Genomic DNA, 13,129 nt, shown 5'->3' with positions numbered 1-13,129 from the left:
CATGACACAGCAGCTAGATTCCCCCATGGCAGGCATGCAGTCAGAAGGAACACATGAGAGAGTGAGTATCAGAGATGGAAGCCACAGTCTTTTTATAACCTAATCTTAGAAGTAACATCTGTTCACTTCTGCATATTCTGTTTCTTACAAGGGAGTCAGAAAGTTCAGTCTACATTTAAGGGGAGGGGATTACACAAGGGAGTGAATATCAGAAAGCAGGGCTCATTGAGGGCCATTTTATTTTATTTATTTTTAAATTGAGAGATAATTTACATGTATTAGTTTCAGGTGTACAGCAATGATTCAGTATTTGTGTTTGTATATATTGTGAAATGATCACCACAGTAAGGCTAGTTAATATCAATCTCCACACATAGTTACAATTTTTTTTCTGGTGATGAGAACTTTTAAGATTTATTCTCTCAGCAACTTTCAAATATGCAATACATTATTATTAATTATAGTCACTGTGCTGTACATTATATCCTCAAGATGTATTTATTTTATAACTGGAAGTTTGTCCACCTTCACCCATTTCACCCACCTCTTCCACACACCCCCAGCCCCTCTTCCCTTGCCTCTGGCAACCACCAAGCTCTTGTATATGAGTTTGGATTTTTTTTTTTAGATTCCACATGTAAGTTAGATCATACTGTATTTGTCTTTTTCTCTCTCATTTATTTCACTTAGCCTAATGCCCTCAAGGTCCATGTTGTTGCAAATGGCAAGAATTCTTTTTTTTCCAATGGTTAAATAATATTCCATTTTGTGTGTGTGTGTATCATTTTGTTGTTGTTCATTCATTGATGGACACTTAGGTTGCTTTCATGTCTTGGCCATTGTAAATAATATTGCAGTGCAACATGGGGTGCATATATTTTTTCAAGTTAGTGTTTTTGTTTCCTTTGGATAAATACCCAGAAGTGGAATCGGTGGATCATATTGACGTTCTATTTTCAATTTTTGGAAGAACCACCGTACTGTTTTCCATAGTGGCTGCACCAATTTACATTACCAACAGTGGCACACAAGAGTGCCCTTTTCTCAAATTCTCCCCAGCACTGGTTATATCTTGTCTTTTTGATAATGGCCATTCTAACAGGTGTGAGGTGAGATTTCATTATGGTTCTGATTTGCATTACCCTGGTGATTAGTGATGTTGAGTACCTTTTCATGTACCTCTTGGCTCTCTGTATGTCTTCTTTGGAAAAATGTTTCTTCAGATCCTCTACCCATTTTTTTAATTGGATGTTTGTTTTTTTGCTGTTGAGTTATATGAGTTCTTAATATATTTTAGATACTAACCCCTTATCAGATATATGATTTGCAAATATTTTTTCCCTTTCGGTAGGTTGCTTTTTCATTTTGTTCATTGTTTCCTTTGCTGTGCAGAAACATTTCAGTTTTATGAAGTCCCACTTGTTTGTTTTTGCTTTTGTTGCCATTGTTTTTGGTGTCAAATTCAAAGCCATTGCTAAGACTAGTGTCGTGGAGCTTACCCCTATGTTTCCTTCTAGGAGTTTTATGGTTTCAGGTCTTACAATGAAGTCTTTAATCCATTTTGAGTTAATTTTTGTGTATGGAGTATAAGGTAGTGGTCCAGTTTCATTCTTTTGCATGTGGCTGTCCAGTTTTCCCAACACCAAAAAAGACTGTCCTTTCCCCATTATATAGTCTTGACTCCTTTGTCAATAATTACTGACAACATAGGCGTGGGGTTATTTCTGGGCTCTCTATTCTGTTGCATTGATCTATGTGTCTTTTTTTAATGTGAATACCATACTGTTTTGATCACTATAGGTTTATAATTTAGTTTGAAATCAGGGAGCATGATGCCTCCAGCTTTGTTCTTTTTTTCTCTGGATTGCTTTGGCTATTTGGGGTCTTTTGTAATTCCATACAAATTTTAGGATTGTTCTATTTCTGTGAAAAACACCATTGGAATTTTTATAGGGATTGTACTGAACCTACAGATTGCTTTGGGTAGTATGGGCCTTTTAACAATGTTAATTTCTCTAAACCATGAACATGGAATATCTTTCCATTATGTCCTCTTCAATTTCTTTCATCAGTGTCTTATAGTTTTCAGTATACAGGTCTTTCACCTCCTTGGTTAAATTTATTCCTAGGTGTTTTATTCTTTTTGGCATAACTGTAAATGGGATTATTTTCTTAACTTCCATTTTTGATAGTTTGTTATTAGTATATAAAAACAACATTTTTTGTATATTGATTTTATATGCTGCAACTTTACTTAATTCATATATTATTTCTAACAGTTTTTTTGCAGAGTCTTTAGGGTTTTCTGTGTATGCCATCATGTCATCTGCATATACTGATAATTTTACTTCTTTTCCAATTTGTATGCCCCACACCTTTTTTTTTTTTTCTTGCCTAATTGCTCTGGCTAGGACTTCCAATACTATACTGAATAAAAGTGGCAAGAGAGGGTGTCCTTGTCTTGTTTCTCATCTTAGAGGAGAAGCTTTCAACTTTTCACCATTGACTGTGATGTTAGCCATGGGTTTGTCATTTATGGCCTTTATTATGTTGAGGTACATTCCCTCTATACCCACTTTGTTCAGAATTTTATCATAAATAGATATTGAATTTTGACAAATGCTTTTTCTGCATCTATTGAGATGATCATATGATTTTTGGCATTCATTTTGTTAATGTGGTGAATCAGATTGATTTGCAGATGTTGAACCATCCTTGCATCCCTAAAATAAATCCCACTTGATCTTGGCTTATGATTCTTTTAATGTATTATTGAATTTCATTTGCTAATTCTGTTGAAGATTTTTGCATCTATGTTCATCAGGGATATTGGCCTGTACTTTTTTTTTCTTGTAATGTTCTTTTCTGACTTTGGTATTAGGGTAATGCTAGCCTCATAAAATGAGTTTGGAAGTTTTTCCTCTTCTGTTTTTGAAAGAGTTTGCGAAGCATTGGTATTCATTCCTTAAATGTTTGATAGAATTCACCAGTGAATCCATCTAGTCCTAGGCCATTCTTTGTTGGGAGGCTTTTGATTACTGATTCAATTGCCTTAATTGGTAATTGGTCTGTTCAGATTTTCTATTTCTTCATGATACAGTCTTCGTAGGTTGTATGTTAGTAGGAATTTATCCATTTCTTCTAGGTTGTTCAATTTGTCGGTGTATGATTGTTCATAGTAGACTCTTATGGTCCTTTGTACTTCTGTGGTATTGGTTGTGCTGTCTCCGCTTTCATTTATAATTTTATTTATTTGAGTCTTCTCTTTTTTACTTGGTGAATCTAGCTAAATGTTTGTCTATTTTGTGTACCTTAAAAAAAAAAACAACCCACGTCTTCGTTTTATTGATCATTTCTCTTGTCTTTTTAGTCTCTATTTCATTTGTTCCCCCTCTGATTTTAGTTATTTCCTTCCTTCTGCTAGTTTTGGGTTTTGTTTGTTTTTCTTTTTATTTTTCTTTTTTTTCCAGCTCCTTGAGGTGTAAAGTGAGTTGTTGAATTGAAATCGTTCATGTTTGTTAACATAGGCATTTATCACTATGAACTTCCCTCTTAGAACTGCTTTTGCTATATCCTACAGATTTTGGTATGCTGTATTGCCATTTTCAGTTTTTTCAAGGTGTTTTTTTAAAAATTTCTCTTCATTTCTTCTTTGAAGCATTGGTTGTACAGTAGCATGTTGTTTAATCTTCATATATATGTGAATTTTCTTCTTGTAATTGATTTCTAGTTTCATACCATTGTGGTTAGAAAAAATGCTTGATATGATTTTAATCTTCTTAAATTTATTAAGACTTATTTTGTGACCTAACATTATGATCTGTCCTGGAGAATGTTTCATGTATGCTTGTATATTCTGTTGCTTTGGGATGGAATGTTCTATATATGCCCATTAAGTCCATCTGGTTAAGCATGTTGTTTGAGGCCAGTGTTTCCTTATTGATTTTCTTTCTGGATGATCTATCCATTGATGAAAGTGGGGTATTGAAGTCCCTTACTGTTATTGTATTGCCATCTATTTCTGTTGTTAGGCCTGTTGATAATTGCTTTATATATTTAGGTCCTTCTATGTTGGATGCATGTTTACAAACGTTATATCGTCATATAATGACATTCTTTGTTTCTTATTACAGTCTTTGTCTTAATGTCTGTTTTGTTTGATACAGCTACCCCAACTTCCTTTTGTTTCCATTTGCATGGAATATTTTTTCCATCCCTTCATTCTTCATTTTCAGTCTTTGTGTGTCCTTAAAGCTGAATTGTTTCTGTTGTAGGCAGCATATAGTTGAGTCTGTTTTTTTTTTTTTTTTTTTAATCCATTCAACCACTCTGTGTCTTTTGATTGGAGAATTTGGTCCATTTACGTTTAAAGTAATTACTGATAGGTATGGATTTACTATTGCCATTTTGTTAATTGTTTTTTGGTTGTTTTGTAATTCTTTTGTTCCCTCTTCTTTTGCTCTCTTCCTTTGTGATTTGTTTATTTTCTGAAGTGGAATGCTTATTCTTTTCTCTTTCTCTTTGGCATATCTCCTATAGTTGTTTTTTTTAATATTTATTTATTTTCTTTTATTTATTTTTGGTTGTGTCGGGTCTTTGTTGCTGTGCACGGGCTTTTTCTAGTTGTGGCGAGCGGGGGCTACTCTTCGTTGCGGTACACAGGCTTCTTATTGCGGTGGCTTTCTTGTTATAGAGCATGGGCTCTAGGCATGCGGGCTTCAGTAGTTGTGGCATGCGGGCTCAGTAGTTGCGGCTCGCAGGCTCTAGAGCGCAGGCTCAGTAGTTGTGGCACATGGGCTTAGTTGCTCTGCGGCATGTGGGATCTTCCCAGACCAGGGCTTGAACCCGTGTCCCATGCATTGGCAGGCAGATTCTTAACCACTGTGCCACCAGGGAAGCCCCTCCTATAGGTTTTTGCTTTGTGGTTACTGTGAGGCTTACATAAAACATCTTAGAGTTTTAACAGTCTACTTTAAGTTGATAGCAACTTAAATTTGAATGCATTCTAAAGCTGTATGTTTTTACTTCTCCCCTCCCCCCACATTTTATGTTTTTGATGTTGCAGTTTATTTCTTTTTATTTTGTGTGTCTGTTAACAAATTATTTTTACTATTAGCTTTATAGTCAATTAACTCACCACCTTTACAACATTAGATTTTCCCAATTTTCATATGTATTTACCTTTACTGGTGAGATTTGTACTTTCACATGTTTTCCTGTTACTAATCAGCACCCTTTCATTTTAAATTAAGGAAGTCCCTTTAAGGTTTCTTGTAAGACCATTCTAGTGATGATAAACTTCTTGTTTTGCTTGTCTGGAAAACTGTTAATCTCTCCTTCAATTCTGAAGGACAACTTTACCAGGTAGAGTGTTCTTAGTTGGCAGTTTTTCCTTTCAGGACTTTAAATATATTGTGCCTAACTCCCTTCCCACCTGCAAAGTTTCTGCTGAAATATCTGCTGATAAGTCTTGGGGTGGGAGGGAAATCCCTTGTATGTAACACGTTGCTTTTCTCTTGCTGCTTTTAAGGTTCCCTGCTTGTCTTGACTCTTTAATTTTCATGTGTCTTGGTGTGGGTCTCTTTGGATTCATCTTTTTTTGAATTCTCTGGGCTTCCTGGATCTGGATGTCTGTTTTCTTCCCTGGATTAGGGAAGTTTTCAGCCACTGTTTCTTCAAATAAGTTTTCCGCCCCTTTCTCTTCTCCTTCTGGGACACCTATAATACAAATATTGGTCTGTTTGATGTTGTCCCTTAAGTCCCTTAAGCTATCTTCACTCTTCTTTATTCTTTTTTTTTTTCTTTGTGCTGCTCTGATTGGATGAGTTCCATTGCCCTGTCTTCAAGTTCACTGATCCTTTCTTCCACTTCTTCTAGTCTGCTGTTGAACCGCTCTGTTGTATTTTTCATTTCAGTTATTGTATTCTTCAGCTCTATGATTTCTGTTTGGTACTTTCTTATATTCTCTGTTCCTTTGTTGAAATTCTCACTTTGTTCATCATTCTTCCTCTGAGCTCAGTGAGCATCTTTGTGGCTTATTTTGAACACTTTATCAGGTAAATCACTGGTTTCCATTTTATTAAGGTCTTTTTCTGAGGTTTTATAATTGGAAAGGATTGTAATTGGCCCCTAATATGTGTATTTAATTAGCAACCCTCCATTTAGGCCTAGCTATGAAGATAAGCTAATAGGCCTCTGTCACAGAAAGCCTGGAGGTGCATTTCAGTCTGTTTTCTCTGTACAGTAAGTCCCCTACATACGAACAAGTTCTGTTCCGAGAGCACATTCATCAGTTCAATTTGTTCGTAAGTCCACCAAACTTAGCCTAGGTATCCAACTAACACAATCGGCTACATAGTACTGTACTGTAATAGATTTATAATACTTTTCACACAAATAATACATAAAAAACAAACACAAAAAATAAAGAAAACATTTTTAATCTTACACAACAGTACCTTGAAAAATACAGTAGTACAGTACAACAGCTGGCATACAGGGGCTGGCATCGAGTGAACAGGCAAGAAGAGTTACTGACTGAAGGAGGGAGAGGAGGTGGGAGATGGTAGAGCTGAAGGATCATCAGCAACAGGAGACAGAGGGCAAGCTGCAATTTCACTCATGCCTGCCATTAATGGCACAGGTTCTGGTTCCTCGCTGGATTCAAGTCTATCTACCCTCCTGAAAGAACAGTTCAGTGATGTGTGGGTAGTAGCTCTTTTTTTTCTCGTCATAGATGACACAGTAGCACTGGATTGCATTCCGAACAGCTGCTGCAACCTTTATGTACCATTCTACATTTGGGTCCTGTGCCTCAAAAACTAACAGTGCCTCCTCAAATAAAGAAAATCCCTTTGCCATTTCCTGTGTTGTGAATCTCTTAGGTTCTTTAGTTATTTCTTTTATTCCTTTTGTCTCTCTTTGTCCTTCTTCTGGGCCTCCAATTCCATCAGGTCTTCATTAGTAACCTCCTTGTGTTGCACAGCAAGGAGTTCAGTGAAGTTGTCCTCTTGCAGATCTAGCTCCAGCTTCTCACTGAGGGTCACTAAGTTTCTGAAGACCTCTTTGGACTCCTGATCCACCTTCTCAAATCCATGAAAACCATGAACAAACTGTAGGCAAAGGTTCTTCCAAACCCCATTCATGGTGACGGCTGTAACCTCATGCCAAGCAAAGTCAGTATTTTTTATGGCCTTGTAGATGTATAGTTCTTCCAAAATTGTCACAAGGTTGTTCCTGATTGATCACGCACCTTTACTGCCTGACAAAAAGTGTGACGTAGATAACGTTTCTTGAAAGTCGCTGTAACTCCCTGGTCCACAGGTTGGATGAGTGACGTAGTATTTGGTGGCAGATGCACTACTTTGACTTTGGGATGAAAGTCACCCATGAATGGGGGGTGGCCTGGAGCATTGTCAAGCAACAGAAGAATGTTGAATGGGACATCCTTCTCCAAGCAATATTTCTCTACCTCCGGGATAAAGTGGTGGAAAAACCAATCCTGGAAAATGGCCTGTGTAACCTAGACTTTGGGGTTACTCTTCCATACAACAGGAAGAGAGCCCTTGGCTATATTTTTAAGGGCTCTTGGGTTCTCTGAATGATAAACTAAGAGAGGCTTCAGCTTCGTATCACTGGAAGCATTGCCACCAAACAACAGAGTTAGCCTATCCTTTGTTGCATTATAATCTGGCATCAACTTTTCCTCCTTACTGATGTAATTTCGGTCTGGCATCCTCTTCCAGTACAGTCCTGTCTCATCCACATTAAAAACCTGCTTGGGTAAATATGTACCTTCATCAGTAATTTCTCAAAGCATTTCAGGAAATTCCTGGGCAGCTACCGTATCTGCACCCGCCGCCTCACCACTTACTTTTACGTTGTGAAAGTTGGCTCTAGACTTGAACCGATGAAACCAGCCATGGCTGGCATTAAAAGATGTGCCCTCTGGTTCTTTGCCATGTTTCTTCTTCAAGTCTTCATAAAGGCTTTTACATTTCTTTTGAATCAGCATTAAGCTTAACAAGACTTAGCGCTGATGCTGATCCTGCGTCCACACACTGAGAAGTTTCTCCATCTCCTCCATCACTTTTCCACGCTTCTTCGATATTATTGTTGACATCATCGGCACAGTGGACTTCACATGTTCCACGATCTTGTCCTTGTTCTTTAGAATTGTGCCAGTGGTTGAACCATTCGGGTTATAAGAATGAGTGACGTCTACAATTTTTTTGCCTCACTCCACTCTCAATTATTTTCACTTTTGTTCCCATTGTTATCGCTTGGAGCTTCTTAGCAGTACCAGCTACATCACTGCTGCTTTTACACTTGCTTCTGGACATCCTGGGCTTGAAATAAAGATCCTGTACTACTGTATTGTGTACAGTACTGTATAGTAAAACACACAAAAGCACAACCACTTGTAGAGGATGCCCACACATGACAATGTATGCCAGACATGTGAACTAACTTACATGATTGGACATGAGAACGCATGTTCAAATCTTTGAAAGTTCTCAACTTGAATGTTCGTATGTAGGGAACTTAGTGTACTGTGCCCTGTGGGGGTGGGGAGTTAGCCACTTTAGAACTATTTTTCTGTTTGTTACAGTTCTGTGAAACTCATGAACATAAGCCTCATTGGCCACCAGAGTCAAGCGAACAGGGGGTGTCCCCTGGTGGCAGCTGCAAAAACCGGAGCACCAAAAGTATGCACAGATGCTTTTGGGGGAGATACTGGTTACCTGGAGCATGGCAAAGCAAGAGTGCTTTGATAGTGCCCACCCTCTGAGATCTCTGGAAATGATTACTGTGTGTTAAATTAGATACCTGCTCCTTTGGCTGAAGATAAGATAAGCAAATAAGTGTCTTTCACAGAAAGTCTGGGTGCTTTTCAGTTGACTGTCTCTGTGCTGGGCTCTGGGATGGGTGAGTGTGCATGAGCCCTTAAAGAATTATTTCTCAGTTTGCTATAGCCTTGTGGGTCTCATGGACGCAAGCTCCATTGGCTTTCTAAGTTACATGTTTTGGGGTTCACCTCTCAGGTACAAGTCTTTAAAGTTGGGGTGCCCAGTGTGGGGTTCAAGCCCTTTGCTCCTCAGGGAGAAGCTCAGGGTTGTGAGTTCGCTCCCAATACTGGGTCTCCACACCAAAGGTGTGGTTTATGGGAAAATTTTGTCTCAGCCTCTCCTACCTGTTTTGATGTGGGTTTTTCCTCCTTTGTCTGATGTGGAGGAGTCACTCAGCTAGTTTGGGGGTTTCTTTCAGAGGTAATTGTTCTATATGTAGCTGTAGATTTGGTGTGTCTGTGGGAGGAGGTGTGTTCAGCTTCCTCCTATGTTGTCGTCTTGAACCAGCACCCATTGGGGACCATTTTAGAGGCTGCCTACCACAACTAGATTCTGAAAACCTTGTAGACCATGTTAAATATTTTTTATTTTATTCTAAAGGTTATAGGAAATCATGAAAGAGTTTTAAACAGAATTCTTAAGATCAGATTTGAGTTAAAAAATAACTTTTTCTAGTGTCAAGAATAGATAGGCTAGAGTGGATGCCGGAAACCAAATAAAAGATCATCGCTATAGGACAGGTGAGATAATGTGGTGGTTTGAACTTTAGTGGTGGCCATGGAAATGGAAATAAGTGGATGCAATAAAAGGATATTAATGATGTAAACTAAGTGGACCTAAAAGATAGCTTTGATGTGGGAGTTCAAAGGAAGAAGTCAAGGATGATTCTCAGTTTTCTGGCTACTCTAGCAGTGTGGATGGTGGTGCTATTTCCTGGGATAGGACCAAAGAAAACAATTTGGAGGGATAAAGGAGGAGGTGAGTTATCTTTTGGGGTAATTAAGGTGAATATGATGAGATAGCCAAGTTAACATGTGGAATAGACAGTAGTTTGATAGGTCTGATTTTTACCTTCTGATGCCTGGGCTGGAGATCGAGATTCAGGAGACTTTAGCATATAGTTGTAAATGATGCCATGGTACAAGTTGAAAGTACAGTTGACCCCTGAATAATGCAGGGGTTAAGGGTGCTGACCCCCCAAGCAGTCGAAAATCTGCCTATAACTTTACAGTCAGTCCTCTGTATCTGTGGGTTCAACTGTTTAGTACTGTAGTACATATTTATTGAAGAATATCCACATATAAGTGGACCCACACAGCTTAAACCTGTGTTGTTGGAGGGTCAAATGTATTTAATAGTAAGATGAGAAGAAGGCCTATCACAGAGGAATTCCAACATTTAAGAGGAGGAGGAGCTGGCAAGAAGTAGTAGAAAAACCAGGAGATGGTGGTGACACATTCCTTTCCATCTAGTGATGAGTTTGTGTATTTGAATTCCTTCTAGCTTGAAATCATTATAATCAGTGTTGAAGAAAAGATATATTTAAGAGATAGCTTGTTTCTTTTGTTCAACAAATTTTTTTTTCAACAAATATTTTTTCGGAATTCATTGTATGGAAGGTATTGTGCTGAGTAATGGCTAATGTACAAGGTGAATACCATGAAGGGGAAAACTGAGTGAAGTGGACTTGAGGGAAACAATAGCTGTTTTGGCTGATACTTGAGATGCCTGTTATACTTCATGTGGAGGTAAATGTTGTTTGGGCAGCTGGGTATATGATTCTGAAGTTAAGCGGAGACCTCTGGGCTTTTAAAAATTTGCATGTTTTTGGCATGTTGATGGCGTTTAAAGCCATGAAACAAAATGAGATCACCAAAATGATATGTATAGAGAAACGAAGGTCTGAGATTAAACCCAGGACACACCTGGGCAGTGAGGTTTTGGAGATGAGGAACCAACAAAAGAGAAGGAGCAGTTATTGAAATAGGAGTAAATTCAAGAGAGTAGTATTACAAAAGCTAAGCGAAGAGTGCTTCAAGAGTGAGAGAACACAGCAAGTACTGAGGAAAGGGGTTGGATGAATTATAAAAAGACGAGGAAATTTGGGGGATTGATGGATATGTTCATTATCTTGATTGTGGTGATAGTTTTACGGGTTTACATATATCTTAACACATGGTACACATTATGAATATGCAGTTTATTTTATGTCACATATCTCAATAAAGCAATATTTTAAAAATTTCTTATATTAACCATTTATGATTTTTTTTAAAAAAAGGAGGGAGTGAACAGCTGTCAAATGCTGTTGATAGATCAAGTAATAAGAGAATTTACTAGGAAATAGCATCCTTGGTTACCTTAACTAGAATACCATCAGTGGAGTTGTGGGGGTAAAAGTGATTTGTGTGAGCGCAAGAGAAAATGGGAAGAGAGAAAGTGGAGACAGAGCTCTAGACAACTTTTTGAAAGAGTTTTGCTGAAAAGAGAATTTGGAAAATGAGACTGAAGGGAGATGTGAAGTCAAAAGGAAGCTTTTTGTTTTGTTTTTAAGAAGGGAACAATTACAGCTTACAAAGATAGTGTAGCTTGTTTTTATACAGATGGGAATAAATTGACAGAAAGGACAAAATTGATGCTATGTGAAAAAAAGGGAAGAATTGCTGCAGTGATATCCATATACTCCTTTGCCATTGGTCTTGAGAATTCTGGCCATAATTATGAAAATTAATTTCTAAATCTGTTTTGATATGCTCTTTATTTTATTCATGGTTTATTTTAAAACTGGGTTTCATGGATCTCTTTTGAAGATAGCTTTATTTAAAGCCATGTATATTTTTTATGTGTAATTACCATATTTGATCTCTTTCATCTTGTCTGTTCTTAAGGTTGATGTTAATTATATTGGTCTCTTATTTTATTTCAAGAAATTATAATATCCATGCTTCCTCAAATAAAATGTAGATCTTCCAGTCCAGCACTTATCAGCATAACTGTGATTGTTACATAAGCTACCACCATCAGCCGTTGTTAAGAATCCTTTCTTAGCAGGATATGCTCTCCCTATAAAAGTAATTATGTGAAATAGTTTTACTGAAGAATTTGACAAAGTAAATTTTGAGCTTCCAATACTCATAGGATTGATTGTCTTGGGGGTAGGAGAAAATTGATGTAATCTTTGCTTAGGATAGCAGTTTCTTCAAATTTTCTAAGTTTGTTAACCCTGACCATAATTCTTTCCATAGGTGATAGGAAACCCAGGAGCTTTCAAAAGAAGTCTTTTATTCTCTGCCTTGTCTTATTTGGGTTTTGAAGCTTATCAAGTCATTTCCCAGGCTGCTGTGGTTCATGCTGCAGCCAAAGGTAAGCCTAAGGTAAACATCAGGAACACTTAGAGTTGTTTGTGTTTGTTATATTTTGTTAATAACTTATTAGTTTTGAATAGATAATGCAACTAACATGTTAGAGACTAGATTATTTTCTGCTTTTCTCTACTTGTCTATATGTCTCTACTGTGGACAGACAGATATATAGATATAGATATAGATATAGATATATGTATATGTATATATATCAGACTGACAACTAGAGAAAAGCAGAAAATAATCTAGCCTCTAATATGTTAGTTGCATTATCTATTCAAATATATAAAATGTCTTCTAGCAGCTAGAGCTCCTTCAGTGAGAAATACTCAATTAATACTTTATAGTTTTATAGGACCCTTGGGCTAAGAATGTTTTTTACATTTTTAAAGGGCAGAGGGGTTGTGGGGCCGGGGGGGAAGAATATACCACAGAGACCATATCTGGCCCACAAAGAATATTTGCTCTTAAAATATTTACTCTCTGGATCTTTATAGAAAAAGTTTGCCAACCTCTATTTTTTAAAATATTTATTTATTTATGTATTTATTTGGCTGTGCCTACTTTATAATGATACAATGATTCTTTTGTTTCCTTCATGCCGAGGTGTTACATTCTTCTTGATGTCGTTAAGAAAAGTCCAGTTACTTTGAGATAAAAACATTTTATTTATAAACAATGCAATTTGGTACTAAATATCAAATAACTGGCTGAAAAATAGAAAAATTCCATCAAATTTTTTATTTTTTAATTTAGCAAACTGTAGATATATAAACATAAAATAAGACTTGCCATATTTTAAAAATTAAATTTAGTTAAACCAGTTGTATATGTAGACAGAGCCAAAATTCAGTCTATTAGAGAAAAACTTTTAATTTATGAGTTAATAAGCCTTTTTGTTTTTCACAGTCCTCACTT

The 13,129-nt window shown here is 37.0% G+C and overlaps 1 protein-coding gene across 7 annotated transcripts in view; it reads left to right on the top strand.

Annotated features, from left to right (window-relative positions):
* Nucleotides 1–13,129, top strand: part of RMDN1 (regulator of microtubule dynamics 1) — a 36,424-nt gene that overhangs the window by 2,485 nt on the left and 20,810 nt on the right. For all 7 annotated transcript variants that reach the window (XM_082434038.1, XM_082434037.1, XM_082434043.1 and 4 more), the window contains exon 2: nt 12,095–12,212. In XM_082434038.1, the coding sequence (XP_082290164.1) occupies nt 12,095–12,212 (118 nt within the window). The remainder of the gene's footprint in view (nt 1–12,094; nt 12,213–13,129) is intronic.

This window comes from Balaenoptera physalus (assembly GCF_965194825.1).
Source record: "Balaenoptera physalus genome assembly, chromosome: 17".
Taxonomy (NCBI): domain Eukaryota; kingdom Metazoa; phylum Chordata; class Mammalia; order Artiodactyla; family Balaenopteridae; genus Balaenoptera; species Balaenoptera physalus.
This window is presented reverse-complemented; position numbering and strand designations above follow the sequence as displayed.